This window comes from Sceloporus occidentalis, unplaced genomic scaffold, assembly GCF_023333645.1.
Source record: "Sceloporus occidentalis isolate IW3139 unplaced genomic scaffold, rSceOcc1.0.p SCAF_307, whole genome shotgun sequence".
Classification (NCBI taxonomy): domain Eukaryota; kingdom Metazoa; phylum Chordata; class Lepidosauria; order Squamata; family Phrynosomatidae; genus Sceloporus; species Sceloporus occidentalis.
In genome coordinates this window covers 564,081-582,256 of record NW_028317287.1, presented here as the reverse complement: position 1 = coordinate 582,256, position 18,176 = coordinate 564,081, and the positions used below count along the sequence as shown (strand labels likewise).

Below are 18,176 nucleotides of genomic sequence, written 5' to 3'. Positions count from 1 at the left end.
CCCCCAAAGGGGGGATCCCCCTTCACTTGCCGGGTGGAGGATGGTGCCAAGGATGTTCTGGTTGTGGCAGCTCTCTAGAACGATCTGCACATCTCTCTGCAGGAGCCGGGACTCTGTGTAGAACTTGGCTTCGGCCGCAAAGGGTTCTGGAGTTTCTGTGCCGTCTGCTTCTCGCTTGAATGTGGGGCACTAGGGGAAGACCAGCAAAGTCAGGGGAGCAGGAAGGCAAGACAGAAGAAAGGGAACATCTCTGGCGCACCTTTGTTCTCCTGGCTGCTCTTCAGAGCTTCAGAAACTTAATTAAAATGTACCGGTGCAGGCCCATGCACAAGCACGGTGCCATTAAAGCCCAGGGGTCCCTCAGCACTGTTGCATCTCTGAGCCAGGCGTCTGCTCCCTCAGACTGAATGTCCTGAGCCTCCAAGGCACCTGGCACAGGGCTCCTTCTGCAGGCCAACACCAAACAGCATGGCTCCACTCTCTGCAGTGCCGGGAGAAGACCTCCTCTCCCCAGGAAAAGAATGACTCTCCATAGCCGAGCAACTAGTGCCCCCTGCGCACAGAAGCCAAGCTGGTCCGGTGGGAGCAGCAGAGCCCAATTCAAACACCACCACACTTGTGTACTCCTCTTGGCAGGAACTCCACTGTTAGCGCCACGCACACATACACATGCAAACCCAGCATCCTTCTCCACATGAAATAATCCAGCTCAGTTAACACTCCTCCATCCACAAATGTGGAAGAGAATCCCCAGATGACCATCAGGGGTAAAGTGGGAAAATCCAGCCTTCTGCCTCCAACCATGTGCAGAGACCCACAAGAGAGGCAGGGACGCCACCAGAAACAGCCCAAGGGCAAAGGCCACCCAGCCTGCTCACCTTGATACCAGAAAGCATGATGGTGACCAGGTAGTAGTCAGGCAGAAGGAGAGCGCGGACCACACTGCCATCCCGGACGTGCTCAATGATAGCTGCAGAGGAGAAACAAGGGGATCACCTTCCTGTCGCGGTGAGGTTACTCGGAGCCAAGTGCATGTATATGTGTGCTATCAGATGAGGATCCCCATCAGCAGCTTTAAAAATGTCTGTGCACAGCAGGCCCAAAAGCAGCCAGGACTTGCAGGGGCCCACCACAGAACTCACCATTCACTGGCTTCTGGTGCATGGAGTCCACAAAGTGCCGGGGGTTCTCAATGGTGTACTTGAGGTCCCGGATGGTGTGGGAGCCGGTCCCATCACTCCACATGCCCTTCTTGGCAATCCGGGCCTGCTCCTCCAGTTCACCCAGCCGACTCTGTTCATGGCTGGAGGGGAAAAGATCCCATTAGTCCATGAGAGCAGCCCAGTTTTCAAGCTTATCACAGCATGCCATGGCCTCCATGCGCCCACCTCTCGCCAGAAAACCCTTCCTAGCTCTGCTGCATGGCTCCTCACACTGACAGCCATGAGAAGACAGACCAAACGGCCAGTCCAGAGGTGACCAATGGCTTTCAAGGAGACAGGGAGCTCCAGGTCGTCCTGAGGAACAGGGCAGTGAGGGGTAGTTCCTGAAACAGCCCTTCTGGGAACCCCACACGCCAGGACCTGAAAATCCCCCTCCTATGAACTCCAGATTCTCCCTCCCTTTTGGAAAAAGATGAGCTACACTACATGGAACCATTTCTGTCTCATTTTGGGATTAGAAATGGTGGGAATTTCTGCCAGTATCCCTCTCTCACCACCATTTTCTGTTAAACTGTTTTGGTTCTGAGCCAGTTCTGACTCCATAACTGAAGCTTAGTCCCACATGAGGCTCCTCCAATTCTATGATGCTATGATTCACACACCAGAGTGTCAGGCAGCTCAAGGAACTGGGAAACACCCAAGGCTGGATGGAGGTATGCTCATCCTGGCAGGAGACTCCTTCATTGGACCCTAAACTTGGAGGCTGGAAACCTGGGCTCTGCCATCTGCCAGCCAAGCATCCCCACAGAACCAGCTCTGCCGCCGCTGGGGCCAGAGCCAGATGAGCCTTCCACCAGCCACGGCTGGGGACCCAGCTATATGATACCACTGGACAGATCTCCAGCCTAGACTACTCTGTGTGGAGGATCACCCATGAAGACTGCCAGGAAAGTGCCACTAATGCAAAACATAGCCACTACGGAAGTTCCCATGGCAAGTTCTCCCTTTCCAGGTGCTGGTGCTGACCTCCAAAACCCTCTCTGGACCTGCGGGCCCGACTGCCTGGGCACAGGCTTTCCCCCACATCCACCGCCAGCCACATTTTCATGCTGCTCCACAGATTTCAGGCAAGGTCCTCTCCAGCCTAGGATCTGAACCTGGGTGTTTCTGCACTGCAAAGCAGGGACCTCCTTCCCACCAAGCTGCTGCCTTTGCACTCCCAATGACAGAGAGCAAGGGAGAGCAAGTGCAGGCCTTGCCACAGAATCTGCCGGTGAGGCTTCTTTCCCTAATGGAGTCTGCAGCCCGGCCGGAAGCAAGGGAGGCGACAGGAGCCAAGGCCCTTCTATGGGCAGCAAAAGTGGACATACTTATTGGCACGGATCCCTTCCCTGCGACTGGCCAGTCCTTCCATCACCAGCGACTCCGCAATGTTCTCCCCGGTCGTGTCTGGCAAGAAAAGAAAGCAGTGTTAGCACAAGGGGCACAACAACACCAGCCCTGGCAGGCGGCAGACCCTGACACAATGAGAACCAATGGGGCACCTCTGGGGAAAACACAAAAGCCAGGAGAGCCCCAGAAACTGTGGCTGTTGAAGCTCAGAAGCAGCCTGGTGCAATAGTCTGAGCATTGGGCTAGGACTCTGGAGACCAGGGTTTGAATCCCAGCTCCGCCATAGAAACCCCCTGGGTCACCTTGGGCAAGTCACTCTTCTCTCAGCCTCAGAGGGTGGCAATGGCAAACCCCCTCTGAGCGTATCCAGCCAAGAAAACTCCGTGATAAAGTAGACTTAAGGTTGCCCCATGTTGGAAATGAGTTGAAGGCACATAACCAACCAAGCTCAAATCAAGCCAGGGATTGGGGTGGGGGACAAATGCCCTGTTTTCAGAGGAACCTGGAGCACTTTGCTCCTTGACAGACACATGGACAGGGACAGCACACCCACCACATCAGGCAACACAACCTGAGAGAGAGGCAGCCCCGGGACCTGTTCAGCCAGCAGTTTCCACATTAATCTCACTAAATGTGGTGGTGGTTCATTAGGAAACATCCATCTCTTCAGCTAAAACTTGGGCTGTCACACAGCAGAGAGAGAGGGAGAAGGAGGGAGGGCAATGTGACATAAAAATTCCTTAATGTGGCAGGGAACAAGCGAGGAGATAACCGGAACAGAAAACCCAGGACTGATAGAGCAACCTTGCCAAACAAAGGACTCTGAAGATTTATGCCCAGCATCCAGCTCAGACAATATGACAAATATACTGCCGCTGGGGGCTGCGGGAGGAGATGTGCTGTGGCCACTGAAGCACTGCCAGCACTCTGGCAGAAGCCAGAGGTGGCACTGGCAGAAGGATCCGGCCCGGCTGAAGGGGACTTAGAAGCAGGAGCTGGGCAAGAGAGAAAGGGGCAGGCAGGAGGACCCCTTCACCATCTGCAAATCCCAAGAGATGAGGCTGCTTAGAACCCACAGCCTCAGGAAATCCAGGGGCAGCCCAGTGAACTGCTGCCTGCAGAGCCCCGAGTGTCCCAAGGGACCAGCGGCAGCACGTCCTCCTCCTCCTCCTCTTCACACCTGCCCCAAGGCCCCACACAACCACAGAGCCTAACAAGCCACAGCTCACAGCAAGGAGTACAGAAAAGGGGGGTCCAGCACAGCTTTGATGCCTAGAAGCCAACTGGCAAAGTCTTTGTGGACCAGAACGAGCTCCTAGACTCTCTGGCCAAGAAGGGCAAAGCACAGCCTGCCAGACACTGGGCAATGGCATCCTCCTTTCCTGCACCCCTGGCATGCCATCCAAAAACACCCCATTCCTGGCCACTGCCAAGGCCCAGGGCAGCGGGTGGGGGTCCGTGCAGCTGGCTGCTCCTTCTTCGCAGGGAGCAGCTGGGAAGGAGGAAGACAAGGCTGGAAAAGGAAACCCAGCAGCTCTGGGCTCCCGGGGGAAGAAAAGGGCCATGGCACCCCACTTGAGACTGCACCCGTGTTTTCCCCCGCTGGTCAAGCTGAGGACAGAGGCTGCTTCGCCATGGCCTGAACTGCCTGCCTTCCCTCCCTCCCTCCCAAGGGAAAGCAAGAGCAGCAAGGACCCCCAGACAGTTCCTGGGTGATGAGAGGATAGGGAAATGCCCTTTGGGAGCTACACACAAGTGTAGGACTTCAGGCAGGGCTGGAGCACAAGACTCAGCAGCCCCGGCCGCATGGTCAATGGTGAGTAATGCTGGGAGCTGCAGTCTAATGACAGCTGAAGGGCCACAGTGTCTCATTGGAAATCCCCAGGAGATGTCTGTCCATCCTCTGCCTGAAAACAGGCAGTGAAGGAGGAACCATCAGTAGCAGGCAGGCAGGCTGGGGACGATGGGACCCATAGCCTGCCAGTCAAAGAAAGCGTGTTCTAGCTGACACCTTTGCCAATCTACTCCCAACAGGAAAGTATTTCTCCCAGTGTTCCACCAAAATCTGTCCTACTCCACCCAGCCTTTCTGGTTGAGAGAATCAAGCTCAAGGCTTTGGTTTCTTTGCTGATGCATAGATGGCTCTCCAGTCCTCCGTGGGGCAGAGGGGAAAAGAGACAGGCACTGAAGACTGGGGTCTGATGAGGAAGAGGCACAGAACCTGGCCACCAGAGCTGCAAGCCACCCCTCCTCTTTGTCTTGGGAGGAGGAGCCCATGCTCAGCTGCTGACCATGGAAGGCGTTTTCCCAAAGTGGGTGGAGGGCATCCTAATGCGGGCTAACACCTCCCACCCACCGACCAAGACGGTGCCTCAGGTGGGCTTCCTGCAGAATTTACACGAAGGAAGCATTCGTGTAGCAGAACCCTCCTGCCAAAAAAGGCTTCAACCAGTGTTCTGACCCAAACAGGAGCAATGGGGGAAAGGGAGAAACCAAAGCCTGCAGCGCTGCTCATATCCGCGCCCGATCCGCAGTGCCCAACCTACTTGCACTCTGTGGGGCACTCTCCCCCCGTCCAGGACATTTCCCAAACAGCCCTCATGGCCCTCAGACACTGTTTCTCTCTCTAGAGGTCTGGACCCTGGAGCCTCACAGTGAAGCATCTCTACATCTGACTCTGCAAAGATCACCAAATGAAAAGCGTACCTTGTGCTGGGACCCACAAAGCCTTGGAACTGCTGCCTCATCTAAAATGCCCCCTGACAGGTTTCGCAGCCCCCCAAAAAGAGAGACTGCGCCAGCTGAGAAAGTACCAAGCCGCAGCAGTATTATGGGCAGGAGATCAAACTGCCAAACACTCTCACCTAAGCTAAGGCATGAAAACCCAACAAAAACTCTAGTAGGACTGCAATGGTCAGGTAAAAACAGGCAGCAGGGCAATACCTTCCATTGCAATCACAGAATCCAAGAATCCTAGAGTTGGAAGAGACCATCCAGCCATGCAGGAACTCACAAACAAAGCCCTCCCTGTGACAGATGGCCATCCACCTTTGTTTAAGAATCTCCAAAGGAGGATTGCTGGCTACCGCTTCCACAAGAACCTCTGAACTGTCTGCAAAATGCAGAGGATATGCCTCCCGCCACCCCTAAGAGCTGCAGACTTCCCATGCTCTTCACTGGGTCTTGAACCCACAGCCCACTAAAAGCTCCTCCATCCAAGGGCCTTGTGCAGATTCCCTTCCACTGATGTGCCAGGAATACGCTTTACTTTCAGTTCCATGAAAATGAAGAAATACATGAGGATTGCTCTCAGGGAGTTGTGTTGTTCTGTATTACAACCTTCCTTTTGGTCCACATGGGAACCAATGATACCGCAAGACACAACCTGCAGAACATCAAAAGGGATTATGAGGCGCTTGGTAGGAAGCTGAAAGGAATGGATGCACAGGTGGTCATCTTGTCTCTTCTGCCAGTCGAAGGATCCAGGAAGGGAGAGGAAGAAAGCGGATGTGAACAACTGGCTCCGCAGATGGTGCCGCCGAGAATGATTTGGATTCTTTGACCGTGGGCTGCGGTTCCATGAGGAGGGACTTCTTGCAACGGAAGGGTTGCATCTCACGCCAGTTGGAAGAAATGTATTTGCCAACAGTCTCAAGAACTTGATCAGGAGGGCTTTAAACTATGTTATGAAGGGAACAGAGACAGTATTCTGGAGGGCATGATTTCATCAAGGGCTAGAGATAATAGCTGAAGAGTTATAGAGAAATCTAAGGCAAATAGTGGAAGGACCCAACATTGGGAGGGGAAAACCTTTACAGAGGCAGCTAGGGGAACCATAGAATCATGGAGTTGGAAGAGACCACAAGGACCATTCAGGAAATCACAACCGAAGGATCCCCAACAGATCGCCATCCAGCCTCTGTTTAAATCCCATGGTCCTAGATGTCTCTACGCTAATGCACAGAGCATGAGAAATAAACAAGATGAACTCCTAGCACAGCAAAGCAAACATGAAAGGATAGCCATCACAGGTGGGATGGGTCTCATGACTGGAATGTAATAATACAGGGAAAACTAGGCCAAACCAGAAGTTAAGAGGAGAGCATTATATGTCAAGGGTGTTTATACAAGTGAAGAGGCCCAGGACTTAAATCCTGGAAGCCAAGTAGAGAGCATCTGGATAAAAAGAATTAAAGGGGAAGGATTGTGGGAGTTCCACAGACTGAGGAACTGAATGATGCCTTTCTAGGAACAGAAGACCAGATATTGAAGGCACAATTTCACCTAGTTCCAATGAGAAGGAAAAATTGCAGGTGTCTAAAGAGCTTTCACCTAAACTTTCAGAAGGGTCATGTACAAGGAATGGGAAAAGGGGGAAATCAGCAAAGGGGAATTCGAACAAATAGCCAGCACATATAGGGGTAAAGTCGGAAAAGCTAAAGCACAGAATGAACTCAGGCTTACTAGAGAGGTTGAGAACAATAAAAGGGGCTTTTGAGGGTATATCTGTAGCCAAAGGAAGAAGGAAATGGTAGGGCCACTGCATGGAGAAGGTGGCCCTGGCGGCTCTCCGCCATGCCCTTTTCTCCCATATAAAGGTTCTCCTCTGTACCTCCCTGCCATTAGTATCAGCAGCCCCCCAAAATCCTGGCTCCTCTGAAGCACACACTCAGGTGATGACCACAAACTTGGCATGGCAGCTCATCTTGAGACCTGTGTGCTCTGGGACCCAAGAACCATAGAGAAGAGCCAGGTTGGACTCTTCCTTCACGCACCTTCAGGCAAAGACCATCACTGCCAGCGCCCCATCTGCCCTGCCAACTTTGTAAGAACATAAAAACATCAACCGGATCCCTGAAGATCCCAGATCAGCCTAGAGGAGGTCTACCTGGTCCAGCGCTCCGTTCCCAGCATGGCCAGCCTGCTGCTCCACTCAAATTAAGCCAACACAACCTCCTCACTGTTGTTCTTCTTGCTGTGGGCTCTCAAGTCTTTTCTGACAACCCTAAAGCAAACCCATTCCAGGGTTTTCTTGGCACAGTTTGCTTAGAGGGTGTTTGTCACTGGGTTCCTCTGAGGCTGAGACCATGCCTTGCCCAGGGTCCCCCAGGAAGCTCCCATGGCCATGTGGGGAATCGAACCCTGCCTTCCAGAACTGAAACCACTACCCCACACTAGTTTGCTATTCACTACTTGCTCCCAATTTCAGATCATTCATGAGCAAGTTAAAAAGCCTTGGTCTCAGTCCAGAGACCAGGAACCCCATAGATCCCATCTGTCTGCAAGAATGGACCACTGATTCCTTTCCTCTGTTTTAGGTGTCCTTTCGCTGCCAGGCCCTGAGCCAGCATAGGAGGAGATCTCCTGCTGTGCTCTGTTGGATACAATGGCTCTCAGGAGAGGGGTTTTGAGGAGGGGCTGGGGCCCGGGCAAATTTTGATCTTCAGGGTTTGAACTGCTGTTCCACCAGCACAACGTCTACAACATTTCTTTGGGACAAAAACAGCCTCTCCTCTCCAGTGGAAACTAGGAAAAGAAAGGGAACCCCATCACCACCAAAAAAGTCCTGGCATGGCCAGAGGGACCTGCGCAGAAACCTGGCTGAAATCACCATCCCCCAGCGCCAACCGCAGCAGCGCAAGGGCCAAGGATGGTGCCAGGAGCTGCATGGGCCATTTGCCTGCTGTAAAATGTTGGGAATTAGGAGCAATGGGTTACACAGTAGAAATGGCACGGATAAAGTCATGCCAGTCTCAGACAGAGAGTGCCAAGATAAAGCTGGAAGGGAGGCAAGCATGAGCAAAGCCTCTTCAATGGCATTTCTGGTCATAACAATGGGAACCAATGGTACAGGGAGGAAAAGAAAGGTACAGTGGACCCTTGTTATATGCTGGGGTTTGGTTCCAAGATCCCCCGTGGATAACAAAATCCGTGGATGCTCAAGTCCCATTAAATATAATGACATAGCAAAATGGTGTCCCTTATAAAAAATGGAAAATCAAGGTTTGATATTTGAAATGTATACTTTTTTGGAACATTTTCAAACCCTGGATGCTTGAATCCGTGTCTATAAAGGGCCGACTGTATATTCATTAATTATGATGAGTAACAACAAAGCCTGCCTAAACTTGAAAACTGTATGTAGTTTAATTAGGCAGTCTATTAACACTTGGTCAGTTCTGATGATGAAGATCACTGGGCTGGGTCTATAACTTCTTAATAAGGGTTTTCTGAGTTTTAGTGATTGAATCCTGGATCCTTGAGCTAGGTATCCCACTGGACTGGAGAGAGCATTTCCCACCAACACTCACCTTTGCCCAGGTACACCATCCCATACTCCCGGCCTTGTGCAGTCTTGTATTCGACTGTGAAGCAAACCTCCTTCCCGATGAGCTTCTTCCGGAGGAACTCCCGGGCCGGAAACCCCCAGGGCTGTGGAAGGGAAGCAAAGGAGAAACCCTAAGGTCATCGGTGTCTCCCAAAAACAGTAGTACATGCGCTGGTCACCTCTCGATTGGACTTCTGTAATGCGCTCTACATGGGGCTACCCTCATGCCAAGTTCAGAAACTTCAACTTGTACAAAATATGGCAGCCAGGTTAATTACAGGTACTCGTCGTACCGATCACATAACACCGGTTTTGAAATCCCTTCACTGGCTGCCAATTAGTTTCCGGGCAAGGTACAAGGTGTTGGTGATTACCTTCAAAGCCCTACATGGCTTGGGTCCAGAATACTTAAGAGATCGCCTATTTCCATACTGTCCGTCCCGCACTCTAAGGTCTTTGAAGGGGAAGAATCTACTTCAGCCAATAAAATCTAGGCTCACTTCAGTCACCCAGAGGGCCTTTTCCATCGCAGCTCCAAAGACATGGAATGACCTGCCGAAGGGGATCCGCGACATTTCTACTCTTACAGCCTTTAAGAAGGCTCTTAAAACGGATCTCTTCCGGCAGGCCTTCCCTACCTAGTTCTACTCCCCATTTACTGTGACTTATGTCACTCTGTCCACCAATTCCTCTCTTAAATTTAATGAGAAGAATTAAATTAAAATTAATTAAAATAAAACCCTTGCCTCAAGAAGAAGAGCCCTCCCTCCATCCCATCATCATCATCATCATCATCATCATCATCATCATCATCATCATCATCAGACCTGGGAGGGAATGACAAAGAGAGGCCAGTTTCCATCAGGCCTCACTGGGAATGTACTCCCTTCGCCCTCTTCAATTTTATTGTATTTTATTTTATTCTCTTTATTTTTATTGTTGTAACCCGCCTGGATTCCTTGCGATTGGGCGGGCTATAAATAAATCATCATCATCATCATCATCATCATTATTATTATAACCTCCTGACCAGGAACCGCATGCCAGGCTCCCAACAGAGTCAGGCAGGAACAGCAGGGAAGCAAGGGGTCAGGGGAATATGGTCAGCCTCCAAAGTACAGCTCCTGCCCCTGCCATGGATGCCTCCTAAGCAGGCAAAGGAATGACTGAGTCAAAACAGCACTGCCCCCCATACACATACATACACACACACACACACACACACCACCAGGAATGTGATCCTTAAAGGAGGGGGAACCATAATCCTGCCTGGTTCTACGCTCACCACTATCTCCCTGACTGATTTAACGGAAGGATCTCTCCCTGGCACCAACCCCTTGCAAAGGGTAAGGACATGGCCCACCATGCAGAGCAGCCAAAACCCTAAAGTAGAAAAGGACAGTCCTCACCCGGCAAGAACACCCCTCTCCAAGAAAGCCACAAGGCAGACCTAAGAGGACAACCACACAACGCCACCAAAGGCTTCAGCCTGAAGAACAATTTGGCCCCAGGCCTCAAAGGAGCCAGGCAAACCTGCCTAGAGAGGCATCACCAAAGGGACCCTTCTCCAGGAGCCCCCTCCCCATCTCAGCCCCACAGGAGAGGACATCCGCCTTTGTGGTTCATCCGGTTCAGCATGTAGCTAGACTGCCGACCCACCCTATTCCCGCATCTAAATGGGAGCTCCAAGGCCAGCAGGACCACCAGTTGTGCCACAAAACAAAGTATTTTGAGGCAACTCCAACCCCACAGCATTCGGATATTTGAAGAACGGGTTCTAATGATGCTATGGCTGTTCAAGGGAAAATGCGCTCTGTTCATCAGAATAATAAGGTAAGGGTCTGCCAGGAAGAGGGCAGAGAATGGGAGGGAACGACGACTGGCCAATCTGAATAAGGACAAGGGAAGGTGGCAGTCTGTCTGGGTCAGTGAGCCAGAAAGAGAGTAGGCTGCCAGGTTTAGTTAGCGAGAGGTTTCTTTAGAGTTTGAGTCGTAAGGAGAGTTTTAGCCTGCGTCCGAGTTACCTAGATGCGCTTGAGAGAGGCTTTAAAGCAGGGGTAGGCAACCTTTTTGAGCCGAGGGCCGGGTTGCTGTCCCTCAGACAACTGGGGGGGGCAAAGCTGGGGGTGGAGCTTCCACCCTCTGGGGGCGGGGCCAGCGCTAGAGGCCTCCTCCTCTTTGCTGGCCCCTGATGGGGCCCCAGGCCCCGTCAGAGGCCAGCAAAAGAGCCGCCGGCACTGGAGGCCTCCCCCTCTTTCTCAGCCCCGTGGGCTCCTTCCCAGCCTCCGTGGGGGCCGAGAAGGAGGAAGGAGGCCGGCAGCCCCCCAAAGGCCCCGCACACTCGGGCAAGAGACCTCTGGTCTCTCGCGAGAGGGAGGAGGCCGGCGGCCCCCCTAAAGACCCCGTGTAAGTGGCCCGGTCCCCCGGCCTCAGCGGGCCGCATGTGGCCCACGGGCCGGGGGTTGCCAACCCCTGCTTTAAAGGTATGAAATAATTCATCAGTCAGTACTGTATCATGTTTGATTCATACACTTTTTGGGTCCTCAAGCAACACTATATTCCACCTTGAGTTAGCCGCCTTGAGTTCCTATACTGGGTGAAAGGCTGGACATGAAAGAATAAATAATCTAGGAGGAAGTCCCTACAGCCGGTTGGAGGCCTTTACATTGGCAGCAGAGATGAGGGCAATGGAAAGCCCTCACTCTTGGAGGTAACCCTGAGATTAGGGAAAGCCTTCACATTTGATGGCAGAACCATGCAGGCGCCTACCTCCTAACAGTAAAAAACACCCAAAAAGCGACCAGGAGCAATGCACTGTCACTTCCAATCACAGAAATCACATGGCAGCTGTGGCCACACACCATTGGATCCCAGAGGAGGAGCCCAGGATGGACGGTGCAGCCTGCCAGGCCTTGGAGTGCGCTCAGCCTTACGCTCCCATTTATCATCTCCCAGCCATCTCCTGGTGAACTCCAGGCACCTCTGCTTTGCTCGCCAGCCCTCTCCAGGCTAAGCCACACAAGGGCCTTCCCTTGGCTGGGCTCCTGAATGGCCAGAGAGCAGCCAGCCCACAGCAGCAGGCTGTGACTTGGAAGATGGCAAGGAAAAGGGATGAGCAAGAGGAGGGAGGACAGAGCAGAGATGAGGAAAGGAAGTGGAGGAGGGGGCTGCAGAGCTGCACTAGAATCAGGGGAAAAGCAAAGCCAGACACATCTGTAGACAGACAGACACACACACACACACACAGGAGGAGCGAGAGGGGAGAATTACAGCCCCTTGAGACCGGAGCCCCAGGAGCAGGCCACCTTCGAGAGCACCCAGTTTTATGACAGCTGGCAAACAGCAATTCTGCTCAACAGCCACCCACACCACATTTATAACTATCACACTGCCAGGCAAAACAGCTTCCCTGTGCACACAGTGCAGCTCACACTCAATGCACACACAGGTATAAATGGAGGAGAACGCAAGCACACAGACGGTTCCTAAGGATTCTGCGCGCATGAGAGAGAAAGAGCTCTCTCCCAACCAAGGATAAAACTCTGCACCCAGCGAGGCATGCTCCCAGCTAAACTGCTGCCTTCACCTTGGAAGCGACTCCTTCCAAACCAGCCACTCTGTGCCCTGCCTGCAAGTCCAGATGACCAAGAAGTGAGGTCCCATAGGCTGCAGTCCCCAGAGATGCTCTACCCAGACCGGGGGGGGGGGGTTCTCCTGCAGCTTCTCTGGCCTCACAGAGAGTTGCTCCAGTGAAGTGGTGCTGAGCCCAAATGCACAAAGCTGCTGCACAAATGGAAGTGGTGGCGGTGGAGCAGGGGGCATCAGACCCTGCCTGGAGCAACAGCCGGCTCCTGCTCCTGCCGTCCGTGGGGAAGTGGGGCAGGCTCACTTCCGGCAAAACAGAAGAGAGAGCAGTATTCTGCACTTATTTACTCAGAGCCTACCTTACCTTTCTCCCAGTGTGGGATTCAAGAAGGCTTTGGGGGCAAAACACCAGCCGTTCTCCCCATCCCGGGCCACAGCCTCCACTGCCTGGGTGCCTCCAGAGGAAGCGTCTGGTCCAGCCGCAGGGCCGACACTCCGCCTGGCCTCAGGGCTGGCAGAGGAGGGCCAACCTACCTCGTCTGGTGTATCCTTGCCGTCCGGTTGTCCAGCAGCTGCCCGGCGTGCGAGATTCCCTGCTCGGATGTTACTGAGGTTGATCTGCCTCTCCGGCGGAGGCCCTCCACGCGGCTGCCCTCGGACGATGATAGCGCAGCCGGAAAGAACCTGCCAGGGGAGGAAAGGAGGTCAGTCCCATCAGAAGCAGCCAACAGGTCCAGGGGCCCCAGCCTTCAGTTCCTGCCTGCACCCAAATAATGTGGGTCCTCTTGGCGGGGCGGCACCTCCGGGCAGCTTTGCTGGGTCCAGGCAGGACAGAGCCTCTTGGCAGCCATACCGAGGCTTCCTCTGCAATTCCCATCCAAATGCAAAATGCCTCCCTTTGAGCATGGAGAGCCAAACTGACCATTCGTGGCCATTCACCATTCCTGCCCCGTCCTCCCTATCTGCCTTCCAGAGCCACTGGCCATCACCACAGCTGTGCCGGGATTCACAAGGCGCTACCTGATAGATGTTTTCATGCCATCCTGCCACACAGGGGCATTCAAGGCAAGTGCAAAACTGTAAAATGGCCAAGGCAAAGCGGTAAAGAGCGAGGCAAAGCAGCAGTGCCACCCATCTAAGGAAGCCACACCGGCCGTCCTGCAAAAGCTCTGGAAGAGGCACAACCTTCACCTGATGATGGCACAGGTGCAAACAGAGAGGGCAGGGGCCCCACACTTTCAAAAGCAAGGCCCCTGAAGAAGAGAGGGGCGCACGGAAAAAGAGCACCCCAGGCTCCTCACAGACAGCATCAGCACCCTGCGCTGTGATGCGCACACAAGGCCAGGGGCCCCCAAGAGTCCCTGCCATGGGCACCAGAGGCCCACTCCAGCACACCTGCGCCCATAAGCAGCCTGGGCTTTTAAAACAGGGTGCGTGAAAGCCACCCCAAGAAGACAGCCGTGCCGTTGCCAGGCCTGGGCTCCAGGCGCCGCTCTGTGCTCCTCCTCAGGGCTCCCAGCAAAAGGCCCATGGCAGCCCCGGGAGAGGCAGCGTGGCGGAGTGGCTCAAGCGCTGGGCCAGGGGGGCCCACAGGCAGCTGGCCTTGCCTCCCTGAGGCCTTGAACCTTTCATGCCGCTCCTCATATTGTGGCGACCCAGCCATGAGGCGGCGGTTGGAACCGTGTCTTCCTGGGCCCGTCCTCCGGTTCCGTTAGGAGGCACTCGGAAGAGCGAGGCAGGCGCTGGCCTCTGCCCATGGCTCCATGCCCCTCGCTGCCAGGCGCTTGGCCAGCCCAAGACCTGGCCAGGCTCTCCTGGGCCCTGGCTCCTGGGGCCACTCGCCGGCCTCCAGATGGGGAGGGAGCAGGGGCGCCGCTGTCCGCCTGGCAGCTGCTGCCACGTGGCTCCGCGGGCTCTCGCCCTCAGGGCAGCGGGAGGAGGGTCTCCCCGGGAGCCCCTATGGCGGACCCGGGGAGGCTCCTCCCGAGGAGGCCTAGGCCCCCGCAGCCCTCCGCCTGCAGCCCAGGCCGAGGAGCCCAGCGCGGGCGACGGAGGGCCGCAGCCTGGCCTGGCCTTCCTCTTCCCGGACACCTGTCGCCACGGAGGGCCCTGGGCCGGGGCTCCCTGGCGGAGGAGGAAGGGCCCAGGGCGGAGGGCGCTCTGCACATGCCCCGGGGCGCCCTTACTTACCATCTTGACGATGCCTCGCTGGAGAGCCGGCGCGGGGCCGGAGGAGGAGGAGGAGGAGGCGGGCGCGGCGGGGCCGGAGGAGGAGGCCATGCTGGTGCCGGGGAGGCGGAGGCTCTCTGCTCGGGGCTCCTCTCTCTCAGCGAGAGACAACGGAGGAAGGAAGGAAGGAAGGAAGGGAGGAAGGGAGGAAGCAAGGAGGGAGGAAGAGGGGCGGGGCCTGGGACAGCTCCCGCCCTCCCTCCGCACTGCGCACGCGCGGCAGGTGTCGGGGGCCCGCCCACTCGGGCTCAGGAGCCAACCGGGTGGGGCGCCTCCCCGGGCCCCGCCCCCCGCGCTCCCGCCCGACCAATCCGAGCGGCGAGCGGCGCCCATGGAGGGAATGGAGGGTATTCAAACCGCGACGTCGCTCTGGCGGAGGCGGGACTTCCGGGGCAGGCAGCCCGAAGGACACGTCGGCAAAGAGCGGCTCGCCCACGTGGGAGGAAGGAGGAGGCGCGCCTGCGCACTGGGGACCAGAGGCCCACTCGCCCACGTGGCCGACAGGGAGCCCCGCCCTCCGCCCAGGTGGGCGTGGCTGCTGAAGGGAAGGGGCGGGGCGCCCGAGAAAGGGGAGGGACTAGGCTTCTCGGCGCCGCCGCCGCCGTCGTCGGTCCCTCCTTTCCTTCGCTGCCGCCGCGAAGGAGAGCCTGCGCTCTGCAGCCCCACCTGGCGCCTCCGGCCACGAGAGCGGCGTCTGGGACCCTGTGGGAAGCCCCGCTCGGGAAGCCGCCGGAGGAGCGGCACAGGGCCGGGGGCAGAGAGGGGCGCGTGGAGGCCGGGAGCACGGCGACACAGACCCCGGACGGCAGCAGTCAGGGGCTCCCTTGGCTGCTGGGAATCCCGGCGCGTCTGCTCCAAGAAGAGGGAAAGCCTGGCAGGAGAGCCGGCCTCTCCGCGCCGCCAGACGGACCAAGGGCCCCGAGGAGGAGGCTCCGGCGGAGGCGGACCCGCGCTCGAGCCCTTGGCCTCCGGGACCACCATCCAACGTTAGGCGAGGCCCGGGGAGAGCAGTCCCTGGGAGGCCTTTGTTCCGAGCGCGAAAGGTCCGACCCAGGAGGGCTTGGGAGGGAGGCCGCCTGAGTCCGTCGAGGGCTGGGAAGCACGGCCCAAGGCAAACGGCGAGCGGGAGAGAGAAGCCGGAATGCTCCCAGGGAGCAAGGCAGACTGGCTCCGCTGAGGCTGCTCTCCGTGGCTCTTTTCCACGCCGCCCTCTGCCCCAAGGTGGCATTCAGGGACAGGGCCCGCTTAGTCGGGGCAGCCAAGGGGCCGAAGGCACTACGGAGCCCCGCGGGATGGGAGGGTCCCGGTCAGGCCCCAAGGTCCGGCTCTGTCCTCCGAGGAAGGCTAGGGAAGAAGCCGCCGCCCCGCTCCTCCCTCCAGAGGCCTGGAGCGCCCCGGGGGGGGGGGACAGCCACCCTCCGGACCCAGGAGCCCTGGCCGCCGCCGCCGCTGCCGGAGGGGAGTCCATCCGGACAAAGGGGCTCCGGGAGCTTCTCGGCCCCTCCGCTTCCTCCCAGCCGCTCGCTGGGGAGGCGGGAACTTCCCGAGGGGCGCCATTGGAGCCAATGCCCCGGGGCTCCCTGCGGGAAAGGAGCCCCCGGGTCCCTCCCTCGAGCCGCCTCCCGCCCCGTCTTTCCGGAGGGGCTCAGGACCGGCTGGCAGCAGCCCCCGATTTCTGGGCTGGGAGGGTTGGAGGGGCCCTTCTGCCGGGAGGACAAGGGGCGGCCCTCCTCGGTGGTCTCCAGGACCGCAGGGGGTCCTGCAAGGGCCGGCCTGAGCTGGGCCTCCTCCTTCCTTCCTTCCCTCCTTGCTTGCTTGCTTGCCTCCGTCGGGGCCGCCGCTGGTGGATGTGTGATTGTTGGAATTATCCCTTTCTTGAGAACTGCTAGAAACCCAGGAAAGTGGGAGCCATGGTTGAATCTGGCTCGTGTGAATGAGAGATGGACCCAGAGGAATAGCAGCAGCAGCAGCAGCCAAGCCAGGTCTCCCCAATAAAAGACAGCCACTTGGTTAAAGGGAATCATCAAAGCATGGAGTAAGAAGCAACACACAGCTCCAGCTTCATGTGGCAGGAAAGAGAGAGTAGGTTATGTAGATGGTAGAAGGACAGGTTGCTTACCTGTAACAGTATTTCTTCGAGTGGTCATCTGCGAATACATACAAATGGGTTTCACTGCGCCTGCGCAGTGCTGTTCGGAACCTACTGGAATCACTGGGCAGAGTTTTACTCTGCAACATATAGAAACTTTTTGGCGGTAACTCCGCCCACCCGTTACAAGGCCCCTGCCTTCCCGCTCTTTCCCCAGTTCCGCAATTTTTCCGCCAAGCAGGCGATGGAAAGAGCCAATAAGAGCAGGACACTGAGGGGACGGACGGGTGGGATTTGTATGTATTCGCAGATGACCACTCGAAGAAATACTGTTACAGGTAAGCAACCTGTCCTTCTTCTTCGTGGTCTCTGCGAATCATACAAATGGGTTTAGACTGACAAGCTCAGGTAGCGGCGGAGGGAGTGTCCTGAGACCAAAGCTATGGTAAACCAAAGGTATATTTATTACAAATAAACATCCTGAACCATAAAGAGTCAGTCTTTTGTTCATGCACAGATAAATTAGCAACAACTTTGCTAAACCTGAGAAGGGAGCAGAGGTCATGCAAGACCGGTCCCATAGAAGTTGTGCAAATCAACATTCAACAGTATAAACAGTGTAAACTGTATAACACAAATACATCAGTAGTGCAATCAATGCAACCCTGAGACCAACACAGCCCTCCCGAAAGCTGCGTCTCGTATGGCCCTGGTGTCCAACCTGTAATGCTTAATAAAAGTGAGAGGTTGGGACCAGACAGCAGCCTTACAGACATCCTCCAAAGGAATCCCAGACAGGAATGCTGAGGATGCCGCCACAGCTCTTGTGGAATGTGACCGAACCCTGCCAGGGAGAGGTTTGCCCAGCAGTTCATAGCAGAGGTGGATGGTACTGGCCACCCATTTGGAGAACCCCTGCGTAGACACGGGCAACCCCTTCTTCGGTTCCGAGTAGCATTGAAAGAGTCTCTCGGACCGGCTGGAGGCAGCAGTTCTGTCCAGGTAAAACGCCAGCGCCCTCCTGACATCAAGGGAGTGCAGGCGTCGCTCCTCATCCGACGTCGGATCGGATGCTAGAGTGGGCAACACAATGTCCTGGCACATGTGGAAAGCAGACACCACCTTTGGCAAGAAGGTGATGTCCATACGGAGGACTACCTTGTCCTTGTGGAACCTCAGGAATGGTTCGTCCCTCCGTAAGGCACAGAGTTCGCCCGCACGGCGGGCAGAGGTGATGGCCACAAGGAAAGCGGTTTTCCAAGTCAATAGTCTCAAGTCCGCTGTGGCCATGGGTTCAAAGGGCTTGGATTGGAGAGCGGACAGTACCGACTCCAAACTCCAAGCCGGTGTTGGTACCGACACAGGAGGATATAGGTTGGCACAACCCTTC

The 18,176-nt window shown here is 55.8% G+C and overlaps 1 protein-coding gene across 1 annotated transcript in view; it reads right to left on the bottom strand.

The window, feature by feature from the left end:
• Positions 1-14,838, bottom strand: part of LOC149274977 (staphylococcal nuclease domain-containing protein 1-like) — a 130,773-nt gene extending 115,935 nt beyond the window's left edge. The window contains exons 1-7 of the mRNA XM_089505068.1: positions 14,659-14,838; positions 13,003-13,152; positions 8,867-8,987; positions 2,534-2,612; positions 1,143-1,303; positions 879-970; positions 31-189 (exon numbers count right to left, since the gene is read on the bottom strand). Coding sequence (XP_089361194.1) covers positions 31-189; positions 879-970; positions 1,143-1,303; positions 2,534-2,612; positions 8,867-8,987; positions 13,003-13,152; positions 14,659-14,748 — 852 coding nt within the window. The 5' untranslated portion in view covers positions 14,749-14,838. The remainder of the gene's footprint in view (positions 1-30; positions 190-878; positions 971-1,142; positions 1,304-2,533; positions 2,613-8,866; positions 8,988-13,002; positions 13,153-14,658) is intronic.
• Positions 14,839-18,176: the final 3,338 nt, after the last annotated feature.